This window comes from Struthio camelus, chromosome 3 (genome assembly GCF_040807025.1).
Source record: "Struthio camelus isolate bStrCam1 chromosome 3, bStrCam1.hap1, whole genome shotgun sequence".
NCBI lineage: Eukaryota > Metazoa > Chordata > Aves > Struthioniformes > Struthionidae > Struthio > Struthio camelus.
The window spans coordinates 127,920,686-127,945,408 of NC_090944.1; the positions used below are offsets into that span (position 1 = coordinate 127,920,686).

The window sequence follows — 24,723 nt, forward strand, 5'->3', positions numbered from 1 at the left end:
TTCCTGTCGCATTTCAAAGGCTTTATAGCTCATCTCCAAGACACTCTGGTAGGTATCAGAAGTTCCATGCTATTCACGCCCAGTTCCTGAAGTGTCTAAAGTTGTTATTGGATCAACTCTCGTATCTGTGAAGTTAGAGCAGGCCATCTTTCTCTTTGCAATTCGGAGGCCATCTTCTCAACCATCATCTCGTATCAGACATGAAGCTTTGAAGACATGCACTACATCTCTGAAATTTTACTATTTGGCTGTCCTAATCTGTTCTCTTTCATTGTTCTGTACTCAGTTTTGTACTTGGATCTATGAAGAGAGGGTTATATTGAGCTGGCAGGGAGACTTCTGAACTGTGCTACTTTATGTCTTTAAAGTCATGGGAATGTTATGAGAAAATAGTTAGGCAAAAATACATGATTTTAAATCTGAGATGTAACACAGCTTGTTTGGAAGCCTTGATTTTTGCAAAAGCCTCCAGGAAATGCTAGTAAAAGATGAGTTACTTTTTAATTAGTTATTGCTTATTAAAAGTTCTTCCATATTTTGTATGAAGTATATCTTGATTGTTATCTGAGAAACTACCAGATCATATTAATGACTGTCCTTATGCTAACGACCACATAGAAATATTGCAGAGTGAATTGGTGGTGGTGGTGGTGCTAAATTGTTGTTTCTGTGTGTAAAGTTGAAAATGAAGGCTTAAAACCCTAAGGAAAGAAGTAATTCTGTTGTGTTATGTGAGTTTCAAAGGTAGACTCTGTATCACCCGCTGTATAGTTTGTAATGTATCTATTATAATAATTTAAGATGACGTGTGGAAATTGTTGTAATTTTTGTTATTGGAGATTAAACAACTAGAATCAGAAAGTATATTTTATCAAGGTCAGTTATACAAAGGTTTTGATAGTCTGTCATGGATATGGTCTTACTATGTTTTCTTATTTTTAGGATTCTCCTTTTACAAATGCAGGAATGGGATCTAACCTAAACCTTCTGGGTGAGATAGAATGTGATGCCAGTATAATGGATGGAAAGTCACTAAATTTTGGAGCAGTTGGAGCACTGAGTGGTATGTTAACTGTATGTTATAAAGCTCACTACTAATTTAGGGGCAAAGATCAATTTTGTTCTTGTTTGTTATGTTTTCAAAGTTTTCACCCCCCCCCTTTTTTTTTTTTAAGGCGGGGGTGAATTCCTACCCCTTGAAATACTGCTTTGTGTTAATTTGCTTTGTATAGCATACTGTCTTACCAGTTCACTGGTAATTCTTTGACTCGAAGCAATCGTGTGATGTTGTATTCACAGTGGGAGTGAGTTTACTCAGATGGCTTTGTAGAAGGTTAAGTTGATAATAAGATGCGTTTATTAAAAAAACGTAAAAGCATTTGAATTAGGATTTAAATTAGTTTTCATTACCTGTTTCTGTGTGAAAGAACTTACTTGAAGAATTTGCTTAAAGAACTTACTCTTGTATAATGCCATCATAAGTTTACCTGATACCTGATTGCTAAGTTAAGTTGCTCAATTAGTATCCTACAGTACTGAGGTTCTCTTTACAGTTTAAGAAGGCTATATGGGTGACCAGCCTTCAAACTTGAGAATTCTTCTTGAGAATGGGCTCAGCTGTTCTTCAGTCAAATTTTTTGCTGTTTTTGCTTGTCTGCATATAATTTTCCATTATAATTTCTCACATGATGATAAATTATATTTGGATTTATTTTTTGTGGTACTGTTGTAAGGTTTGGTGAATTTGCATATAGGACTTATTTCATCTGAGAACTAATGTACTTTTTTTGGTTGTTTTAGCTTTCAGTACCAAACAAATATAGGTACAGTCTCTAAGAAGGATTGTTAAGCTTCTATTGTAAATACTCTTAACAGCCTTAATGGTACTATCAAATAGATTTTTTGACAACATTTCAAGCTTTGTCTTGTCTCCTAGAACAGTTCTACAATGTGGAAATAACTTCCTCATGTAGATTGAAATCTAAAATAAATACTAAAATTAAATCTTCAAGGCTTACTAGTTACAAAATATATCCTTCTGAAGGTGGGGAGGAGGGGAACAAGAGAACGAGAGGAAGCTAAGCCTGAACCCTATAATCTGTGTTCTGGTCAAATAAATCTAAATGAAAGCTCTTTCCACCTTGAAAAATAAATACTCATAAAACTTCTTTGGCCTGTAGAATACCACAACTTTAATTCACAGATTTCTGTGTTAAGGAGTTATTCCTAATATTTCAATATGTTCCTTTCTTTAAAAAGGGAATGAGTTAATTAGAAGGTGTTGGCACCATTGATAGGACTTGTGAAGGAAAAACTGATAAAGTTGTTATTAAATTGAAACATAATACCACAAGTTTGCCAAAGTCATGGAAGCTAAAGGAAGCCGAGTTCCATTGCCAAAATGAACACTACAGTGCTACATGGAAAAATATTTTAATGTTTTGTTTCCATTTTTTGCTAATTTTTCTTTTCAGGAATCAAGAATCCAGTTTCAGTTGCAAATAGATTGTTGTGTGAAGGGCAGAAGGGAAAACTCTCTGCTGGCAGAATTCCTCCCTGGTAATTGCTTTGTTCTGCTTGACTTGACTTTACTTTTTCTCTTCTGCATGCTATATTTGAAGGTTGTTCTCATCCAAAGAAGGCTGGTGCTTTTTTACGTATCGGCAGTAGCGTGCCATTAAAAAGGATATTAGCTTTGTTCTCTGATCTTGGAACATCTTATGCACTTGAGATGCAGCTGTGAGTAGAGTGAAGTATTGTAGATGGAAGATGATATTATGTTGTGATAATTTCTTTCTGTGTGACTATTTCCGTTACTGAATTTTCCTTCTTTTTTTTTTTTTTCACTCTTACATTTTGAAAAATCTGTAAATATATCAGGATTGAAATGAAATCCTACTGTCTTCACCTCCCTTTGCCTTTAAAAAAAAAAAAAACTGCATACTTTTGGAAAAGTACATAAAGAATCCTACTTTACTCTTTATGTCTGTGGATGGCTTTATTTCCTAGCTGTCATGTGAAAATTTGCCGTACTTAGTAGCTTCCTCTAATGTTGACCCAAATGGGAGGTTATTTTAAAGATAAACTCGATCGTATTTATCACAACAGTGAAAATATGCACCTTCTTATTGAGATTGGTATGATGTAAAGATAAAGGAGGAAACTGTTAAGTGCCTAACAACTTTGAACATTATTGTTTCATTTTGGAAAGAATCCTAGAAATGTATCAGAATTGTTTGATCTTAAAACCATCTTATTCTGATTAATGATTTAGTTTGACAAGCAGAGATCTTGAACTTAAATGGTTAACTTTCATTTTGTATTGCACTTGGGCTATATTCCCTAAGAATAATTTGTTCGTATTAACTGACTGTTACAACCTTTGCAGAACTTTGGCACTATTTGCTAACTAAGGGGCTACGGTATTTGCGGGTGTATTAAAGCAGTTACATAGTTTAAAATATGTGTATTTAGATACACAAACTTTACGTCCTTTACTATGTTACTTTTCCTGTAAAACTATCCAAATGGTCAGTCTGTATTTAGATGAAATGGTATTTGAGTTTAAGGAGTGAGGGAAAGCACTATTTCAGTTTTCTGTAATGCTAAAAAGGTAGGTTATATGTTTCTGTATCTGTCTCTCTCTCTCTCTCTCTCTAAAAATAAAAACAGCAACAAAAAAGCAACTCCCAAAACAACCAACACACCACCACACCAACACACACACATTTTGCATTTAAACTCTTTTCTTTAATAAAGGAGAATTTTACTAAGGAATGGGAATTTGAATTTCAGTTACTTTGGTCATTCATTTCTTCTGAAGTCAGGAGAAAGCCAGCGCTTAGTTGAGTTACATTAAAGAAAGTGTCAAATGAGGTGAGGTTTTTCTGGTGTTCCAGAACTAAGAGTTCAGAAGTCAGTTACAGGAGCAAGCATTTGTGGTTTTATCTTGTCTATATAGTCACAGTGTTTTCTCTAATTTTCGTAAGGCAGAACACTTGGAATAGTCCATGCCCTGTTTTAGTGTGTTTGCTGTAACTTCATGACACATAGGATATGTTACTATTATTTTAGAAATAGCTGAGTAGAAAAGAAACTATATCTGTTTTCCCTCAAAAGACAAAACTAAATCTTTCAAACACCATGCAGGATTGGCTAACTGACATTTTTAATTGCAAGGGAGTTCAAACTCTGCAGGCTAGAGGTGAACTGTTTTCAGAGCCAACACATGCAGTTCATTGTGCAAAAGTTGTGGACCTTCATTACCTAATACATATTTTCATTTTCTCTTCCCCATTCTGGATTTCAAACGTATATTTTTATCAGAACAAATTAGTTACCCTGGGAACAATCTGAAGTGGTGGAGTATGGTTGGTTGTGCTTTAGATTGGGTAGATGCTCCCCTACACACAGGATATCTCAAGTTCTCTGAGTGATAGCTCATGTTCATTACAGCTGATGAGTGCTGACGGCTTTGTGCCTTGCCTTTCTGACATGGTTTGGTGTGGCACGTTTTTGTTCTGGGAATGGAATATATTCCTGCACAAGGTGGGAATGTATATAGTCAAATAAAAAGAGAGCAACTGTATTTTTGGCATCCTCACAAGTGTTAAGTTTCTAGTAACTGATTTTTATTTGTAATGATGTGGAAATTCTCATGTTATTTCACATGGACGAATAGCATATTGGGGAATCTTACAGGTACTACTCAGTCTGCGAACCTGTCTTAGTAAAGAAGCTTAGCAGTAGAAACTCTTTCTATATCACAGTCTAAGACAGTTTAATGTTTTCTAGCCAGAATATTTGATACCGGACCACATGTGAGAAATTCAGAAACTAAGATTAGTGAAAGTAGCATTATGGAGAGTCTTGTATATAAAAGAACATTTGGAGCGTTTGAAGTTTGGCCTTTTAAGCCCTGTTGTTAAACACCCATTTGTATAGTGACAGTTTAAAACCAATTCAAAAGGGAATATTTCTAACTTGCAATAGGAGAAATTCTAGCTAGTGTGAATTAACTTATTCTGAGATGATAATTTTTTGGGGAAGGAGTGATCAAGTGTGCTAACTGATGGATGAAGTTTGCTCTAAATTGCTCTGGAGAGGAGATGATTCTGGATCACTATCTTGTCTCCTTGTTCAAAACACAGAATTTTGCTATCCAAACTAAGGTTTAAAAAGTTTAAAGTATGAAATAGTGTATGATGGCATTTTTAAAAAGTTGCTCTAAGTTCTTTACACCTTTTTCTCATATGATACTCAGTTTGATGGAGTTATAATATTCTCTGCCTATATATGCAAGAAGAGAAAATACTGAACTCTTTAAAATTTACATATTATCCTATAAGACATTCCTAATCATTATATAACTTTACAAAAGAAAGAACAACTGTAACTGCACAGTTACATATTGGATGGATCTTTGAGAGCGGTCTTTGGTCTCAGGATAATGGATTAGATCTTTATAGTAATAGCTTTAAAATTTTCCATTTTTTGTGCTGAAACAAGGGATGCCTGAGCTTGCTTACATCTGCTTTCTGTTAACTTTAGATATGTAAGAATTGCAGGATGGTGCAAATAGTCCTGAATGTCTCCTTTTGTAGAACTGCTTGGTACTATGGGTTTCAACTTCAAGTTCATATCCCCTTTTCAGGATTAATAGTAACCATATGGGAAAGAATTCCATCCGAGTTTGTTTGTTTGTTTGTTTTTCCTTTGTACGCACAGTTTTCTAAATGTTTTATTTCTGGGATGTGCAATACTGAAGGCAGGATACCTATGCTGCGTAACTTGTAGGGCAGCGGATAGTCAAGAAGGTGCCTAGATTTAAGATGTGCACCAACCTTTATCTCTGTTCTGTATTTCCTCAGAACAATTTCTTCTTTGTAAGAGTGATCTCAGAGTGACTGCTGCATTTTATGGTAAATGTTGCAAAGTCAGTTTGTTGCATTCAGGATCACCTTGGCATTCCATCTTTAGTCGACCTGGCCATCTTCTGTCCCTTCTATTTACCATATTGTGGCCCATCTCTATATAGCTTATATTAAGCGGTCCTGTTCAGAGCAAATAGCACCAGGATAACCATGTTTTTGTGGAAAAACTGCTTTAAAAGGCCATTTTAGAGTCCTTTGCTTGTATTTTCTGTTAATATACTCTAGTTTGCCTGGAACTTGAAAAACCTTCTAAGCACCACCTCCTTGCCATGAGGAAGTTTTTATCTTCTGTGTGTTCTGATCCCGTAACAGCTACAGAGTACTCTTTATTTGGTATAGTTGCAGGAACGATAAATCTTGTTTCTGCAGAAACAACTTTCAGAGTAGCAGAGCACAAACTCTCGTTCATTTCCCCCCCTCCCACCTCCACTACTAGGATATTGTATTTTGAATTGGCCTAAAGGCTTTTAAGACTTGGTGGAGCTTTGGCTGCTTTCTATAGCCCATGGAATTTATTCTCTGTTTTCACTCTCCCCGAGTTCATCACGCTTTGTGGTATTTGTTTCGGGTAGTTTTGTTTTTATTTCAGCTTGAAGTGTTGTCCTGTTCATTCTTGCCTGCTGCAGCTTTTCTGTATGCGGATACATGGATATTTCGCATGGCAACTAAAGTGGTTCCCTAGTGCCTGACTGCTGGTTCCTGCTCTCTCACCACCCTGTCAGCTGCTGCTGGTACAGTTGTCTGTGTGGCTGTGTGCTGATCCGGATCACAGAACTTGTTTTCAGGGATGGAGTGAAGGCTACGTAATTCTGTTTAAATTATATTTAGATAATACATACTTGGCTACCTGCAGAACTGGTTTAATGCTGTATGTCCTGTAGGATTCTCTTGCCATCTACCTCTATCAGTTTAAAGGAGAGGCCCTATAGGTAGTACAAACAGCAGCGAGATCCTCATTTTTGCCCAAACTAATATCTTGTCTGTCTTTGATTATGCTCTCCTTTCAGGGCATCAGGAAGTGAGAATTTTAAAAATAGTGGATGAACTCTGTGGTGTTATGGGGCCTCAGTTAGATATCACTAGGAGATGTCTGCTTCAACTAATCTGTTCTTAGGGACCAGAACTGGAAAATGTTTTGTCTGTGACCAGCTTGTATAAGGGAGAGGAATCCAGGAGTAGACGATACAAGCCGGAGCAAAATAAAAGTCACGTTGCTTCAGTTTTGATGCATCTTGAACATTCCTGAGTACTTCTTTTGTACCCTTTGTAAAGAGTAGTGATTGCTGTGTTTTTAAGTATAAACAAGCAATTGGGAAAGGTCGATAAAATGTAGTGTTTCTGACTGACTTGTACTATTCCAATTATCACATATACAGCTCCTGATATTTGGGCATAATACTTTCTCCTTCTACGCCTCTTCTCTGTGTAAATTGTTTTGTAGAACAGGATGTGCTTGTTCACTTCCTGAGGATGTATAGTTGGTGGAAAACTTTTTTTTAGACCAAAAAAAAACCCAACAACAACTCTTACTGCAGTCAATGGAGAGTACTACTTAATTAGATTTGGTTATGGCAACTGCGGAAGTTTACATTTGTCTCTTATGTTACTATGAGTGACAGGTTCTTTCTTGAACACTAGTTTGCAGTGTAGGAAACACTTGATTTCTGCCAAGGTACCCGGTAACTTAGTCTACAGGATCAACATGAACCATATTTATGTGGAACTGCATTAATAATGATAAGACATATAAGCAATTAATAATTCAGATTCTCATGTAGGTAAACTTTTTTGGGGGGAATTTTCTGAGGAAAACCTGAACGTACATGTTGCGTTGGTAAAGTCAGAGAGAAGTGAGAAAGCAGCGCCTCAAAATACTACATGCTAAAATCAGATGTGGTATTAAAAAAACTTGCAATAGCAGTAATGCTAACAAATTTGCTATATCAATAATGCTGTCACAAACTGAAATTATTGTGTGGCCACTGGGGAGTTCAGTGTAGCTGAAGTAACTACGTTAGCCTCATATTCATAATACTGATATTTCTGTAAAGCATTTTGCAGTCACTGTAAATTCTTCGTATTCACTTCTTAAGTCTATGAGGCAGTTGTATTATTCTTGTTTAAGAAGGGAGATATGAGGTAGATGTTGGAAAGAGATGTACTTGACTGTGTTGCTGTTGTTGATACTGTTGTGCAGCAGCTTTTAGGAATGTATGCTTTTGAACTTCCCCATTCCCTTTTTCAGGGAATCATATTAATTTATTTAAGGCAAAAGAGGATTAACACCATAAATAATCAAAGTTTTGTTTTATTTTTCCTAAAAGTTACATGTCTGTACATAGCTTTTGCTATCATTCATTGTCGTGGCAGTGCTTACTGTCTCACTTCTGTCAAATGTTCAGTGCTGACTACAAGACAACTTCTCAGGTTGTTTTTTTGCAAGTATTCTAAAAATTTGGTAGATTTGTTGTCTGATTTGCAAATGGTTCTTGAAACTCCGTGAGACAGATGTTTAACCTTCTAAATAATGTTTATTTTTAGCTTGTGTCATGTTTCTCAAAGCGCTTGTCAGTGTTCCTATGGCATTGGCTAACTTTATTGGAAATGTCTTACCATTCTCGCCTCATTCATCCCACGTTGTTGGTCTTCAGAAGCATACTTCAGAATCTAACCTTCAGTATCTCAGTCATTGTAGACTGTAGGGAAGACTGTAGGTGGCTTTGTCCTGTTCTGGTTGCAATTAAAAGCTGGTGCTATCTGGGAATTCATTTCAAATTGAATAGCACATGTATTTTATTCAATAGTAAACTTAATGTCAGAGCTGCATAGTCTTTTAATGGAACTACATAAGCTTGCCAACCATAATAATTACTGACATTTCTGTGACTTGTAGACAGCTTACAATTTTAAAGTGACCAAACCAAATAGAAAAATAATTGCAAGAAAAGGGGGATTTGTTATTTGGTTTTGTTTAAATTCCCTCTTCTGTGTCTCCTAGCTTTTTAGTTGGTGAAGGAGCTTACAGATGGGCAGTTGATCACGGGATACCAGCATGTCCTCCAGGTATCATGGCTACAAGTGAGTAAACTGGTGGTGTGAGTAGGAAGATCAGGACAGAGTAATTTAAAATGGTGTCTCATATTTTGAGGTGTGCATCACTTCACTGTTCTTAACGTTCAACTAGTTTATGGTATTGTGGTATATAAGAATGGTTTAAGTTTAATCGTTTTCTGTTAAGTATCTAAATAGCAAAATTTAAAAGCTATTACTTCAGCTGCATTTTAGCAACATTTAATTTAAGTCAATTTATTAAATCCAGTGAAGGACTTTGTTATCCAAATGTAGTCTCTTTAATAACTCAGTTCTATATGTCTCAAATTGTGACTCATCTTGGATCCTAAAAGCACCAGCTAGCCATGCACCTAAATTCAGTAGGTGCCAGTTTGACTCTCAGATTCTGTAGTGAGGCCCAGTTCTGATTCGTCTGTCCAGAACTGCTGTGGTCTAAACAGACTGTCACCTTCCTGTGCCTTTATTTTTTAACCTAGCTAGGCTCTGCTTTCTCTAGCTTGATCCGGCAAATGGACTCCAAATACACTCTGTATTAACAGTTGTCAGGTGTGTTACAAAAAAACTTCTTTTTCTTAGAATAAAAAAAGTGATTACGGTATATTGATGCACCGTCTATAAGTTAGGCTAAAAACTAGTGCACTCATCCATGCAAAGGAGGGTGTATTTTCCTTTTCTCTTTCTCAGTCCCCTCTGTTTGGAAAGTGCCCTTAGTAGTAGTCTGTAGCTTGTTATGGGAGAGGGTACACCCCGCTCTTCCTGTTGAAGTTGTGCAGGAAAAAAATCAGAATTCTTTGCCCAAGGAAGAAAGAGAACACAGGATTATACAATGTTTCTTTGTTTTAGAGTAAGCGATATTTCTGCGTGAAATACATGAGTAGTGCCTAAACCAGGGATTGAAACGCGGGGCTGTGTTAAGGCTCTTATTAGATCTGTCTCTAAATGTAGGTAAACATGCAGAAGTTTGTAATTCAAACTTTCTAAGACCAAGTGGTCAAATACAACCTCTGAAACAGTGGCACCATTATGCTTGATCATGCCAACTTTCATACATATTCATGATACATTTCATTTTGAACAGACTGTTTTGATTTCTAGGCCTACATGACTGAAACTTTTTCCCCGTCCATCTACTGTCCAAGACAGCTCTTGCAAAACAACTTTTATGCTCAGTTAAGCAGAACGCGTTCATTTCTGTGGCTTTAGAAAGAGTAAAAACACTTGGAAGACTATTTTAGAAAGCAGTCATTACCTATGCATAACAGATAACCCAGAAGATTTCTCAACTCGTTTTGTTCTCATCTGCAAAAATTTCTGATCTTTCTACTACCAGTGAGTTTCTGTTGTGATGGAGATGATTAAATCGTACATTAACTGCCAGATGGTATCTTGGTCATTAAAATGTACCCTGGTCAGAGCGAATCTACATGGTAAGGCTTATGGGTAACCACTGCTACTTTATTTTACCTTGCCCAGACAATGAAGGTGTACTGGAGAAACATCAGAAAAATAATTCCAGCCAATATACTTTCACAAACCTACTCCAAAACAATGGTAATTTGCCTCCTCAGTTTGCAAAATATATTTCTATTTAGCAAAAATTGTATTAAAGCAACAGGTTTGTGAAATCAATCCTTTTGCAAAGTCAGTGAAGAAATGCCATATCTGCTTGTGATGTCAATGAAAAAATGATGGTATTAAGGTTGCCAGCCCTCCCTCTCCCCCCCCCGCCCCTTGTTTATAGCGTGTGTATATAAGATTATATTCTTGAATCATTGTACAGGATAGGCCCGCTCTGGGAACGAGCTAATGCTGTGAAGCAGGCCGTAGCTGTTAACGGCTGAAGTGTAGACTGCGTAAAGGTTTTGCTGGAAGAATGGTTTGAGATTAGGGTAATTGAAGGATACTTCAAAAAAATCTGTGGCAGAGATTGAGAATGAGAGATCCTTTGTAATGTTCAGCAAATCACTTAAAATTCTTCACAGATACTTTCTAATTTACTCTGAAGACAAGCAACAGAACTATAGTCTATGCCCAGCTGGATTTATGAAACAGATATTTGCATATTGTTGTCTTGTGCTTCAGTTTCCTTATCAAAAAAGATGAGATGGCAGTGTCTGCTATTTACGTGGCTAATATGGATACATAGGGGGCAAAAAATAGCTTGTTTAAAGACTATATTATTAGCCATTTGAAGAGGCATTTGGGAAAATTTGCCTGATCAACTTAAATGTTACCATTTTTCTAGTGTTTGAATACACTTCATTTTGGAGTGTATTCATCAGTGGTAGTTTGTACATTTGTTATTTCTTGATAAAACAACAACAAAAACATAAAAAAACTGAAAAATCGGTTCCAGATAATGCTATTACGTTGATTTCCATGCCAATCCTTAGCAAAGTTACTCTTCTAAGCGGTAGTTTGGTCAGGTTTTGGTCAGTGAGGCTGGAAGGTAACCATTAACACTGTGTGACAACATGCAATTGTTATAGCTGAAAAGCAATTGGAAACTATCTCACAGGTGAAATATAAGAAAGCCAGAATTGTTTCTTCTAGTATTAACAAGGGAGGGAAAGGTAGACTTTCTTCCTCAATTACAATTAAAGAGAAAATTATTTCCAAGCAATAATAAATGATCTCTTCGGAAGTGGGTGACTGTGCTATGTAATGTAAGGAACCTTACATGAGAGAGAGAGAGTGCATTTTTTTTCATAAAGGAAAATGGGAGACTTTTTGATTATGCTTGCTACAATTCTTATGGTAGAGTTTGCATGAAGAATTGGAGATAAATTAACTTGAAGTTTCATGGCTGTTGAATAGCTCTGTAAAATAAAGAACTGAAATAACTGCCAAACATCAGGAAAATGCATTTAGTCATTTACAAAACAAAAAACCTAACCCAAACCTTAGACGTGTACTCGCAACAAATATTAGCAAGGAGAACTGGGTGCACGTGTCTTGGCTTCTCTGTACTGCACATGGAAAAAATATTCTTGAAGACACGCTATTCTGTCTCCCTTTTCCCGGACCGGAGGTGTCAAGAGAAATATTATATATGCTAAAAGGCTGTGAGATTGTGTGGTTGGTTTTGTACTGGTGGAACTTTCTGTACGGTCAGTTACAAACAAAGCTACATGATCAGCTTTGTGGTCACACTCCATAATTCTCTGAGAACTATGGAAGTATCTGAGCACCAACAGAAATGATGTTTTGAACCATGTTACTTGTTGAACTACGTCAAGGATACGCCAAGACTCACCTGCTTTGTTTTCTTCTGTTTGCCAAGTGTGTGAGAAAATGGGATTTCTACTGTTTTTAGAAATCTGGTGGCTTTCCAGTGCTGTATAGATCTGTGTGTGTGTAAATATATATATATTTTTAACTGAAATGTAGTCTGCCCCTATTGTGTACAGATGGCAAGAAACCTGAATTCATTATTTTTCCCCCCTCAATGTGATGAAGGAAAGATGCTTTTTTTACGACACTGCTTTTTTTAGGTGGATGAGTTAACTGCAGATTTGCAAGATAAGGATACTTAAATTTTGCTGTGGTCGTGTAATCGGGTTCATGAAAATAATCGTCTTCTAGAAAATAATGTGATGTTACAAATGAGGTATGAAGTATACCTTCAGTTTTTTAGCTTTGTGATTTGAAAATAGCAGCTTTTATCCACTATTCAATTTATGACTAGCTGTTGTCTTTCTAGACTCTGAGATGTAGAAGCATACTTAGATATAAAAACTCTTCCATTAACAGTGATTTGACTGGCTTGCCTGCTTCTAAAATCAAACTGTGCAGACTGTTTGGTGATTGAGTTTTGAAAACGTGCTCGGCCACCTTACTACTTCATTTACTGTGATGGATGCCTTCCCAAGCCTGCTGAATGTTCACAGTTTTGATTTGTCACCTTTTACAACCACATATTTACACAAGCCTGTGCACTGGAATATCAAATTGTGCTATTTCTAGCACTCCAGTAGCTCTCTGGCTTCAGATATAAAGAGAACTAATGAATACTGTGAATATTTCCTGGGTTGCTTGCTAAGTTTCACAGCGATCGATAGTGCAACTTGACTGCCATCATTATTGGCATATGAAAATTGGGTTTGCTTTTTGTGAGCTTTGTGAAATTATTTCTCTGAAAGTAGGATCAGAATTGAATTAGGTTTTGAGGTTTTTTGTGCCAGAGCTTCCTAACATGGATGGTGCCATATATCCTAAACACTGAGGTGTGCGTCTATACAGTTAGTTTGCTAAAGAGCTTTATTAGCCTTTGCAAGAGAAGTTGCTTTGAAAGTATGATTGAAGTTTTAAGAGTGTAATTACATTTTTAGAAATGCTAATATACTATATATATTAGGATACATATATACACTCTCTCTGTGTATATATAAAAGGTAACCTCTTACAAATGTAAGAATTATGCTTCACCCTGAGTTGGCAATATGAATTTGAGGGACTGCTTCAGCTGCCTATATCTGTGTCTCTTTTAGAAGGAACTGGACAATTCTTGTCTGAATTTTTCATTTCAGCCAACAGTAGGTGTGAAGTGGTTGATTTGACAAAGATAACAGGGTGTAAGAGAGCATCTTAAAATTATGCCACCTTGATGGCTGATGTTGTCAGCCCTGGCTGGATGGGAAGGTGTGTACTCAGCATATAAAGTGAAGGCAGATGTACTTTGAAAGCAGTTGGGTTTGGAAGAGAGAGTTAAAAAATCTTGCAGCTCTAAAAAGCTGAGGACCTCTAAATTCTGTAGAACAGACCCCAGCATCAAATGGGAGATTAGGGCTAACAGACTTAAGACGTTTTGTTTGTAGAAACAGTGATTGTGTCGCCTTATATAAATTCTGAATGAGGTATCACAAAGTGCTTTAGTGCAATTGCCAGCATTATACCTGGAGCTGTTAGCAGACATTCTAGCATTTGTTGCCAAAAAAACGTAATTACTGCACAGCTAATACTGCTTACTACTGTCTTCCAGCTTTGCAGAACATAGAGTTGCTTTAAGTGTAAAGTCTTAAAAGGAAAATATCGTGCAGTATGATTGCACCCTGAACTGTAATAATGTGGACATGACCGTAAGCACTTCAGTAAGTTGTATTACATAAGAACAAGAACAGCTGCACTGGATCCGTCCAGCTTAGTAACCAGCATCCAAGAACAGACAAAAGGAACACTTAAGGAAGAATGTAAGAACAGAGCAAACGCATACTTCCCTTTCCCTACCCCACTTGCTATCGCTGACTATAAAACTCCCGAGTCAAGAGTGGTTCCTGCATATGTAAAGGTAACCCAAGGCTTTTTCTGCCAGGAGATTGTCGTGTTAATCTCTAACATTCTGCAAAAACTATACATCTTAAGTATGGATTATATAAAGAACTACATCTTTTTATTCATGTTGACCTGGTCAGATGCTATAAGATGCTTCTCATGTTAGAAGAGACCTGCTGAATAAAATCTGCTTTCTTAGTGTCCAGTCACTGACTTAGGATCATTCTTTGGTTCTTTAGCCAGTCCTCATCTTTATTACCTTGAACAACTTAGTGTCGTCAGTAAACAGCTTGTTGAAGTGCTACTACAAGTGCGTTTGGAATTCCACTTGTGACATTTATTGTGAGAACTGTCCACCGTTTACTCCCGCCTTGTCTTCTGGTGGTTTTTGGTTTTTTTTTAAACCAATCTTTTGTAAGATACTTTTAAGCAAGATACTTCCTTTTTCCTACAGGCTTGCTTAGTTTCTTTAATGAAAGAGAGCCTTTTCTAAATCAGTGTCATGCAGATTGTCATACTTTTGGTAACCTCATATGTTTCCATCTCCACCAGTATTGCCTCCCCTGCCTGGCTGCCTCTCCCATCCCCTCCTCTCCTTCCTCTGCTTCAACGTTCATGCAGTGAGAATAAAGTTTGCCATACTGCTGGAACTGTGCTGTAAGGTTCAGACAGCAGCCCTGGGCAATCACTTAGACTGTGTTTTGTTTCTTTGTTTTTAGGGTGAGAATGCAAGAGATCTGAAGAGAATCTCAGGAGTTTTGGGGCCTTGATTAGGAAGTCTGGTTGGGTTTATCTGCCTTGTGCATTGGAGAATCTGAGTGTATTTGGGTTTCTCTCAAATAGAAGATGCTTAATCGTAACAGTAAAAGTTGCTTCCTCTGTTCAGTAATATGCCAAGTAAATGTGCTCTGCTTTGCTAAGTGCATGAGTTCCACTGGCAGAGAAAAAGCCCAGTCATGATATAAATTCTCCTTGGAAGTGGACATAATACTGCAGGTTCTCTGGCAGTTCTGGGATCTGAACAGCAAAGTGCAGCCTAGGTGGTGGCTATAAATTAGCCAGGAAAAAAGTTGTGCCAAGAGTATCTGGAAGATGCTTTGCATGAAAATCTTCTTCCAGGAAGCAGGATAGGGTGCTTGATGAACTAGACAGGAACTTCTCCCAGGAAGTGGTAGGAAGTGATATATCTCAGTAGGTAGTACATCCAGCAGCAATTTATCCTGAGTTCTTACCGTGAAGAACAACTCTATGTAGTAGTGCTCTAAAAAGGTTATTTTTAATATGCTTTTATGTTGACTGTTTTTTTTCATTCATATTGCTGTTACTGTCAGAGTAGGTTAATGTGGAAAGTAGCACTAGTAGCCTCAACACAAACTTAAGTGGTGTTAATTTGTCGTTTAAAAATGGCTTTGTTAAAACGAAATTTATGTTCATCTAGCTGTTTTCATTTGTGCCATTTATTTTAGCAACTGCTCAACAAAATTCTTCGCTAGATCATTTTAATTCCTGTGGGTTAACTAATTTGCTAGTATATTACTTTTTAATCCTCTTCCTTCCAATAGCAGCATTGTCTTTTAATATGGAATAAAAAGATAAAATGTAGAAAGCTTTATGTTTTTTTCAACTGGTTATTTCAGTTGACTATATGAAATGTCTGCCAGGGGGTGCTATATGATTGGTCAGAGCTTGATCTGTACTCCAAAGATTGAAAGATATTCTTTGACTTTTCTTAGTATTTTCAGTTCACAGTTTGCAATTCACAAGGATTGCTGAGCACACGTATCTTGCACAATTTTTTGTTTCATAATAATTTGTAATGATTCTAATAGAAACAGTGGTGTTTGTATTTCTGGCTTCCACCACCATAAATATGAAGATTTCAGTATTCCCTGAACTTGATTTGTGATTTAATGGTGCTAGAAATTTATATTTGTTAATCTTATATGAGAACTTAATTGTTCACTTAAATATTTTCTGAATTTTTAATGTCACCTGAAAATATTTAAAGGAATAAGTTTAGCTTATAAAGGGAGGGGAGGTTTTAGGAAAAAAAAGTGGAAATGTGGACTTTCTAGTAAAAACTTTTTTCATTAGCTTTGTTGGGCAAGAAATGTTAGTATACGGTAATAAATGGGCCTGCAGTTGACAGCCTTTTTAAAGTCCACAAAATTAGAAGTAACAATAGATATGTATGAATTTTGCTGTTTTCAAAAAAAGAAGTGGCAGCGCCTGTAGTCTTGCATTTTATTCAATAGGTACGATTCAGTGTTTTCAAGGAGTCCGTGAATAAGACAATTCTAATTTTCTCCTCAATAATTTTTCTCTTACCTCTGTTCCATGGACTGTTTCCAATGGGTCTATGAAGGGTGACTAAGAAAAAGAAAGTTCCGTGTAATGTCTGTGTATATGACACTTCTAAAGACATCTCTAATTCTACTATAAAATTTGTAGAGGTCTAAATATTGAAAGTAGGTGGAAACCACTAGTCCAGAGGTTGCCCGTCAACCTAGTGATTACCAAGTCTCAATCTAGTGTCTGCTCAGTTGTACTGTATCCCATTTTATAATTGTGAAATTTGCTTTTGTTTTAAGTTTGATAACTCCCATTCTGTTTGCAGGTTCACTCTAGATGGTTTGAAGTCCACAAGTGTATATGGTTGTGGCTACCTTGCCCTGTTCTTTCACTGTGAGCACGATAGTTCAAAGCTAGTAATCCAAGTTTGGCTTTTCTTGAATTTAACAGTCAAGAAACACCATTTTAAGACTGATAGATTTTAATTTTTGTGCAGGTCTAGCAATATGATCATAAGCTTTCTTCATATCCATATGGTCTCAGTTTCTTGATGTTCATTCCAGCTGGTGTTTGTAACTTCTGTCCCACTGAGAATTTGTCAGTGTATTCACGTACGTTTGAAGTACAGCAAATTGTTTTTGAAGAAGGTTGGTTTTATGAATAAGAAAGGTGAACTAGGTAGAGCAGAGAGGGAGGTAGAGGTCTGTGGAAGCTGACTAGAAGGAAGGATCGCTGTCACTTCTCTGCTCTGGAACGTATGCTGGGATGCGTACGTTCAGTCAAGTCTAAGGTGGTATTAAGGAGAATAATTGGATGTTATAAATGGAACTTTACTGAAGAGTTTGCAGTGTTGTACAGGAAGGGGTAACTTTTTAGTGCTCGTTCAGTGGTGAGGAAGAGTTATCACTGAAGAGTTATGCACTATGGGGAGTGTAGTCTTCTGTTATTTACTTAGGTGCCCTACCATTATGTAATGAAACAGTTAAGATGTGGGGTTATAGATTTTTACTTGTACCAATTCTTTTGGCGCTCTGGCAATCTGATAACATCCATAATTCCTTTCACCATGTTATACAATGTACAAGAGATGAGTAAATGACTTGGAACTTTTATGGCAAACAAGTGCCATGCGCATAAGAGCTCTGAACTGACTCAGAGACCAGTGTTCTGTTTCTTTCTCTTCCACTGACCTTGCTTATCTCTTTCTGTCAAATGGCAATAATAATTGAAAAAAGCCTGTGTAAAAGTTGCATTTATTACCTAGCCCTGATAATGTATCTACAAGAGGAGGATCTTGTGCTAATGAATTACATAATGAAGATCATGTGGTCTTGTCTCATCAGTATGCTGAGTAAGACTGGAACCTTTTGAAAATGGGGAGATGCACAGTGTTCTCAAGTCTGAGTAAGACGTGCCTGTGAATTTTTCTTCTGCCTTTGTAGATAATGCATCGTGTTATTTAGCTGCTGTTCTGACACCATCTCTGCTAATACCAACTTCTCATGTAGGTGAGGGGTGTTGAGGACGATCTGCTTCCACCTATTTTGTGCTCAGTCACTAAGCCTACCCTGCAGGAAAACCCCTCTGCTTTTCTCAACTTCTGCAATTGGGCTATGACTAAGTATTCCATCCAGTGCTTCAACTGTATAGCAGAGTTGCACGCAAAGCACAGTGTATGTAAGTGTGGAGCATGCGTGGATAATTCCTATTGCTGCCTTGTGGGATTGAAAGGAGAATGTGGAGGACTGGGAGGATATTGTCGGGTCCTTTTAAGATTATTCCTTCTTAAAGAGCTACTTCATGCTGTATGGCAGGGTTAGTTGGGCTATGAAGGTGAGAAGCCCTTACTCTGCCATATAACAGCTCTTTGTATAGCTTGCAGGGCAGGATGGGAACTAGCCCGTATGTTCTCTACTTTTTCCATGATCCTTGTGCACCCATTTGACCTGGTGGACACACAAATATTGCAGAGGGTTTCCAGCATTATGTTTTGGAGCGCAATGAAAACCACTTCTGCTCAGGTTTTTGTGTATGGTCTTCTGCCTCCATGTATGTCTTGCTTCTATACGCAGCTGCTTTTTCTGAATTGTCGGGAGCCAACGACAGCAGCAGAGGCCTATTTATCCCTATGTAATACTTCTGATGAGTGACAAGGCCAGCCATCGTTCTTACTCACCCAGCTTGTGGCTCTGCCCATAGGTATTTGCTGCATTGAAGTCATGTTAACTTGTAAGTTTTCCTATTTAAAAATTCTGTTAAAAACAACGTGATGGCTTGATTTATTTCAGGGCATTCTTTGTTAATTCTGCTCTTGATCTGTGTGTCTGACCCCTGTCCCCCAATTAGTCCTAAATTACATGTTTTTCTCTTCCCTCTCCCCGTCTATCAAGTGTTTTGTTTTTACCTCTGGGACCTCATTTTAATCATGGAAATGTGTTGTCCAAAGTAGCTGTGTTGATCGGCTCTCTGTCATAGAACGAGTTCTTTTCTTGGTGATGGCAGATTAATATGTGTTTACAGTTTTAAGAAACTGTATGGTATTTATTAGGTTTTTGGAGAGAAATGCCAATTTTCTCAATTACTTTTAGGTTATACGCTTGAATAACTGTGGTAGTTTAGCTCCAGTTTTACGTACTTTAAAACAGGTTTAGAGGAGAGTTCACTAGGTGATTTTGGCACCTCAGTGGGGAAGTTTGATAGAAGTAAAATGCTCACTGTCTGTTTACTTTGTGAGAATTGTAAATGAAAGTTTTGTGTTCTGTCGGCTCTGCAATATTGATTTTATTCACAGACTGTTCTTGCAGCTGTTCCAGTCTTCTGAATAATAGTGATATAGCTATTTTCTGAATTTCAGTTAAAATGACATTTTAAAAAGCTTCTCATAACTTAGGAAACTTGTGCTTTTTAGCTTCCATTGGGTTTGTAACTTATCTGTGTATACCTCAAAGAGGGTGTTAGGACAATCTGTGGATAATGTTAGGTCAAAACTAATTTAAACTAAAAATATGTCAATATCTGCAATTTTTTCATGAACTGAAACTTCTAAAATGGGAACATATCATTTTGGTCTCTTAAGCATAACAATTTTTTATTCCACTTTAGAGAACACTTTGTTTCTGAATGTGGGATTTAGATGTGGAAAGTACATGTTTGTCTTTTCAAGACCTAGGTGGTCTTTAGACTGTGTTGGATTATAGAACATAAAAATATTGCTCGACTATTGTGTGGCTTTAAATATATGGGTAAACACACAGATATGCAGTTAAGGTAATAAAGTAGTAGCCTAATTTTATGGATATCAGAATGAGCTCACATGGTATCTATTTACTTGTCAGCAGTTGAAAACAATAATTTTAACACAAGCCACTTATTCTGTTCTCTTCTGTATAGTGCTGCTTTTTGGCCAAACGGAGACACTTAGACCAACATAGCTTCCGTATGTGTTCAGCAGCTTGTTTCAACTTGATATTTTACCCATCCTTGTAGCTGAAGAATAGTAGAACTTCCTTTTCATTTAGGAAAAGTTGTAAACGTCTTTTATTGATACTTCAAATATTCTGTTGCGCACATTTTTATTGAGGCTTTTTGCTGAGCATGTGCGGGAAGAGACCTCCAAAATGAACAATTAATCAATATTTGTTTAAATGAAGTAAATTTTAGTTCGTTCAATGCCTTTAAAATATTTTTATAGGATTTAGTTTAGCAGCTTTTAAGAGGAACAAGAGGAAGCTGGAGTTGGCCGAAAAGGTGGAAACAGATCTCATTCAACTAAAGAAAAGAAGACAATCAAATGAAAAGGTTGGTTCATGTTTAAAATATTGTTGTAATCCTATACAGCTAGTTACTAATATATTTCATGTTGTATCTATGATGAGACTAATGTGGCATCAAAAGCCACTTCTCCTTGACTACCGTAATGTCTGGATGACGTAATGATAACTTCCTTAGTGCAGTTAAAACTTTCTGCCTTGCTGTTTGAAAACCGAACTCTGACTTTATTTCTCGTCTCTGCAGTTAAAAATGTACTGCTCATGTTGAAGGGGAAATTTGACAAATGTAAACACAAACAAACATTTACTAAAACATTTCGTTTAGTTTGGGATCTTTGTCAATGTTTCCCACTTTTCAATGTTTCCTGAGTGCACTGCATTATGGAGCTGGAATTGGTGAAATTTGAAATATCAGGTAGGTAAACATGTGCATCTGTGCATGCATCTAGCATTGACCTGGCCCATATTACTTGTTTTCCTTTGCTACAAAACTACTGGGATTCTCTCTGTTCCCCTCACTCTATTACTTTGACTTAAAGCCTTTGTTATCATTTGAGAATGTCCATTGCCATATTTGTTTGTTGCTGAATATCAATTTTTAGATTACTAAATTAAATGCTTTTGCTTTATTTGGGGTTTATGCCATGAGGATCGGCCAGTTCTCTTAGCTTTGGTAACCAAAGTGTTCACTGCCTATGTAGTTGCATAGGTTTATAAAACTAATGTATAAACTCCAAAGAATTGGCAAAAAAAAGATTGTATTCTCTGTAGTCCATGCAAGTGCAAACCAATGATAAATTAGGCTTATTTCTTCTGTGTTTGTAGATGAGAAAGTAAGAATAGAGGGGGGGAAAAAGCGAGTTATTTATTGGTCTTGGAACTTGTCCTGTTTACAGGATCTCATGCACCTTCTTGTGAAACTTCCATCTTCTATCGTATTAAAATGTAACTGAGGGTGGAGGGGTCTTTGTATGGTATTGATATTCATGTAATAAGGGGCAAGTCAATGCTTGAAACATATGCCAATGCATGAGCTTACCGACCTGCAATTTGAAATTTCAAGGGCTCCAGAGTCCTGTGCAGCGCTTGTGGGAGACCCCCAAAGACCAATGATGGTAGGTAAAGGAGGTGATCAAATAGGACTCTACTCTCCGGTAAGTAATACAGTAACACATCAGTTTTGTTGACATTCTTAGTGCATCCTGTCTTTGGAGGGGGGAACAACAAACAAGCAAACCACACCACCGCTAGAATGATGACTAAGTGGACTGCTTGTGTTTTACGAGGTAACTGTAGTCTTATGGGAAGTTTTAATTCTTCAAAATGTGATAGAAATGAAAAATCCAATTCTACAAGTGCAAATTCTACAAGAAAAATACAAAACCAATTCTCTCTGAACTATTAGAAAAGAGCCATTTAACAAAAAGGAGATCACATTTAACTGTGATCTCTAAAGTTGTGCTGTCAACAGTTGAGATCTCATAAGAGGTTTAAAAAGGATTACTTTATAGTCATTTTAAAACTTTTAATAATTAAAAATTAATCTTCTTGTCAAGGTTGAGTTTTAATTGATAAGTACTGAATTTACTTATTTTTATTTGCTGTGGAGCTGCAGATTTGTTCCTTTCAGCAGGACTTGCTAGCTGTTTTTTGTCTAGTTTCAGCCTTTCACCTGCTTCAACCCTATGCTGCAATATAACCTATATGCCTCTGTGCCTAATACTCCACAGGTGTTATAATTTCTGGTCAGTTTTAGTCTCTGAAATTTGAGAAGCTGGGAAAAGAGCAAGGTAGAAAGGATGTTTAACAATGTTAAAGTTGAATGGGAATTATAATTGAAAGGCCTCTGCGAAGAGGTAGTATTGTAGACCAGAAAAGATAGGCTGAAATTAACTGGAAGTTACAGCTACTGATAAATGTCATCAGCTAAAAATAAAGAAACAGTTTTAAAAATTAGTTTTCATTAAAAATTTCATTATACCAAGCTTAAAAGAATTAAATACTATTTAAATTTAACAAAAACTGTCTGGGAAAACTAGGCAATGTAACTTAACAAGGAAGTTTTATTCTAGTAAGTGGAATGTTCTTTTTGCTGTATTTTTCACTGTTTATCTAGTGTAGGATTTGTAGAAGGTTATGCAATGGCATGTAGAAAGACTTCTTTAATAACTTCATTGAATTTTGAAGATGTGAAAGTTCAGAAATATTTTTTTAAGCTGTAGTCATTTATATATTGATTTACATAGTTTAAGAAATTGCTCTTGCTTGGGTGTGAATTAACTGAACACGCTTATAGGGGGTCTTGATATGGTGTATTAATTCAGCCAGATACCATTATGAAGCTCTTGCTTCAAGCGTACATAAACATCAGAAGTAAATGTTCTTTTCCTCCCTATTTACTTATCTTTTACTGATACCCTTCCTCCAAAAGTCTGAAAAAGTGTCATTGAAAATAGTTTACTAGCGTTTGACTAACAGTCTTATTTTTAATTTGTCTCTTGCTCTTACAGACTTTTTTTTACAACTGTGATGAAGTTACTTGTAAGAGGGGATGCCCTCTCCTTAATTTGAATAGCAGTGGCATTAAGAATTTCCAGTGCACAAGAATTTTCTGTTAGATAGTTACCTTAAGCCCTGAATAACATTATTTAGTTTGAGTTTATTGTAACTGATTTGACATTTATCTAGTTTTAGGTATGTACTCAAGTATGTGCACACCAGTTTGAATTACATGTAAGGCATGTTTCAGTTTTGTATTCTTTGGTACTGCGTTGAGAAAATAACACTGAATGTAAGTGGGGAAGAAAAGCATGCGTTTTTTGTTGCACAGAAATACGTTCTTTTCTTGGAAGTATTTTGTAGGTTATAATTTTTATCATTAATCATCTTGAAAATACCATGTGAACTTTTAGCTGGTTCGTGCTTGTTATCAGTACTCCCCAGGTGAGGAACACTAATAATGCATAGCAAAATGCATTGTTCTTATTACAAATAGTGAATTTAGTCACTTAATTTTTTTTCCTTTGAATCACTTTTTTTCTGGCTCTGTGAAGACAATTTTAAGTGTAGCAGTCAACTGCCAGCAAACCTACTGTCGTAGTTATTCTTGCAGGATAAAAGGGAGTTTTTCCTTAAAGAAGAAATTCATTTTCTGCCCTATATCCATGCTGAAATGCTCCTCGTTAATAATACTTTTTAGAGTTTTAAAGTAAATTCCAAAGCCCGTTTAACATGGGAAAAGAAACTGAAATGCTTTTCATCCATTCCAGTTTTAAAAAGTTCTCATCTGTGGAATACAGTGTGAAATAATTCCATCATCTTGACCGTGGAAGGTCAGAAAAGGTATTCTGTTTAAATATCAATCAGCTATTAAACTGTAAAGGCTAGTTAAGGTTATCTTATTGAACGTTATACGATTAGGACATCCCTACTCCTTGTCAAACGCATGAATATTGCAGCAATCTTGCATGCTCTGTCCAGATTAGATTGTTGTGAGTGTGCATGGTGCTATGCTCTAAATTACTCTAGAGGAAAATTTCTGTAGAAAGTGGTATATATTAATGGACCCCAATGCTCATAGAGTAGTTACATTTTTCTTTGACTTAGATGGATTTATAAATATTTCTTAAAATAAGTTAATCAATAAAATCTTGCTTAAAGGGTTGCTTCTCTCCCAGTTAAATACTACTAATGCTGTAATCAGCAGAAATACTCCATCTAGAACACCTTTACTGTGAGATTTTAAAAGACGAAAATATATGAATTGCTAGTATATTGTCTTCCAGATGTGTGTTATTCTCTGCACTATTCTACTCCTTTGTGTTCTCGCTTGGTCTGTGAAGGGCCATCCCTGGACATACTTGAAGATTTATCCATTGCTGTGGTCTTCTGTTCTGAGTGGGAGGACACTGTAAAAAGCCTTTTTAAGGGGCATCTACCTGATCTCGTTAGCATTATATGCCATATTCTATTTGCTTTTGTGATTACTTGGGTAATGGCATATAGACGGTAATTACTTGAACCTGATTCATTTTGCATTTTGTCAGTTGTGATACTCTGAGATAGAGCAAAAGTAGAGCATTGAAAGCAACTTCTCTAGCCCTTTCCCCTATTTTCTTGACACGGGCTCCATATAGAAATTGTGTTGAGAAAAAGAGGTATTTAGTGACTTCTTGAGAATTTAATGCTAATTCCTTCCGTGAAATTTCAGAACAAGTTTTTCATGCTCATTTTATATGACCAAACCAAAAAGAAAAATCTCTTACCAAGCGAAGAGGGCAGACGCTCCTCTATGTAGATATTTTCCAGCAGGTACTGGGTAGAACTCTTCTAAACTCTTAATCCCTTCAATAGGAGCTTTTACGCGTTTTGTGAACAGCTCTCAG

General features: G+C 36.6%; 1 protein-coding gene across 1 annotated transcript in view; it reads left to right on the plus strand.

The window, feature by feature from the left end:
- TASP1 (taspase 1) overlaps nt 1-24,723 on the plus strand; it is a 94,673-nt gene that overhangs the window by 14,762 nt on the left and 55,188 nt on the right. The window contains 6 exon segments of the mRNA XM_068940232.1: nt 943-1,063; nt 2,475-2,559; nt 8,932-9,011; nt 20,260-20,366; nt 21,402-21,455; nt 21,457-21,492. Coding sequence (XP_068796333.1) covers nt 943-1,063; nt 2,475-2,559; nt 8,932-9,011; nt 20,260-20,366; nt 21,402-21,455; nt 21,457-21,492 — 483 coding nt within the window.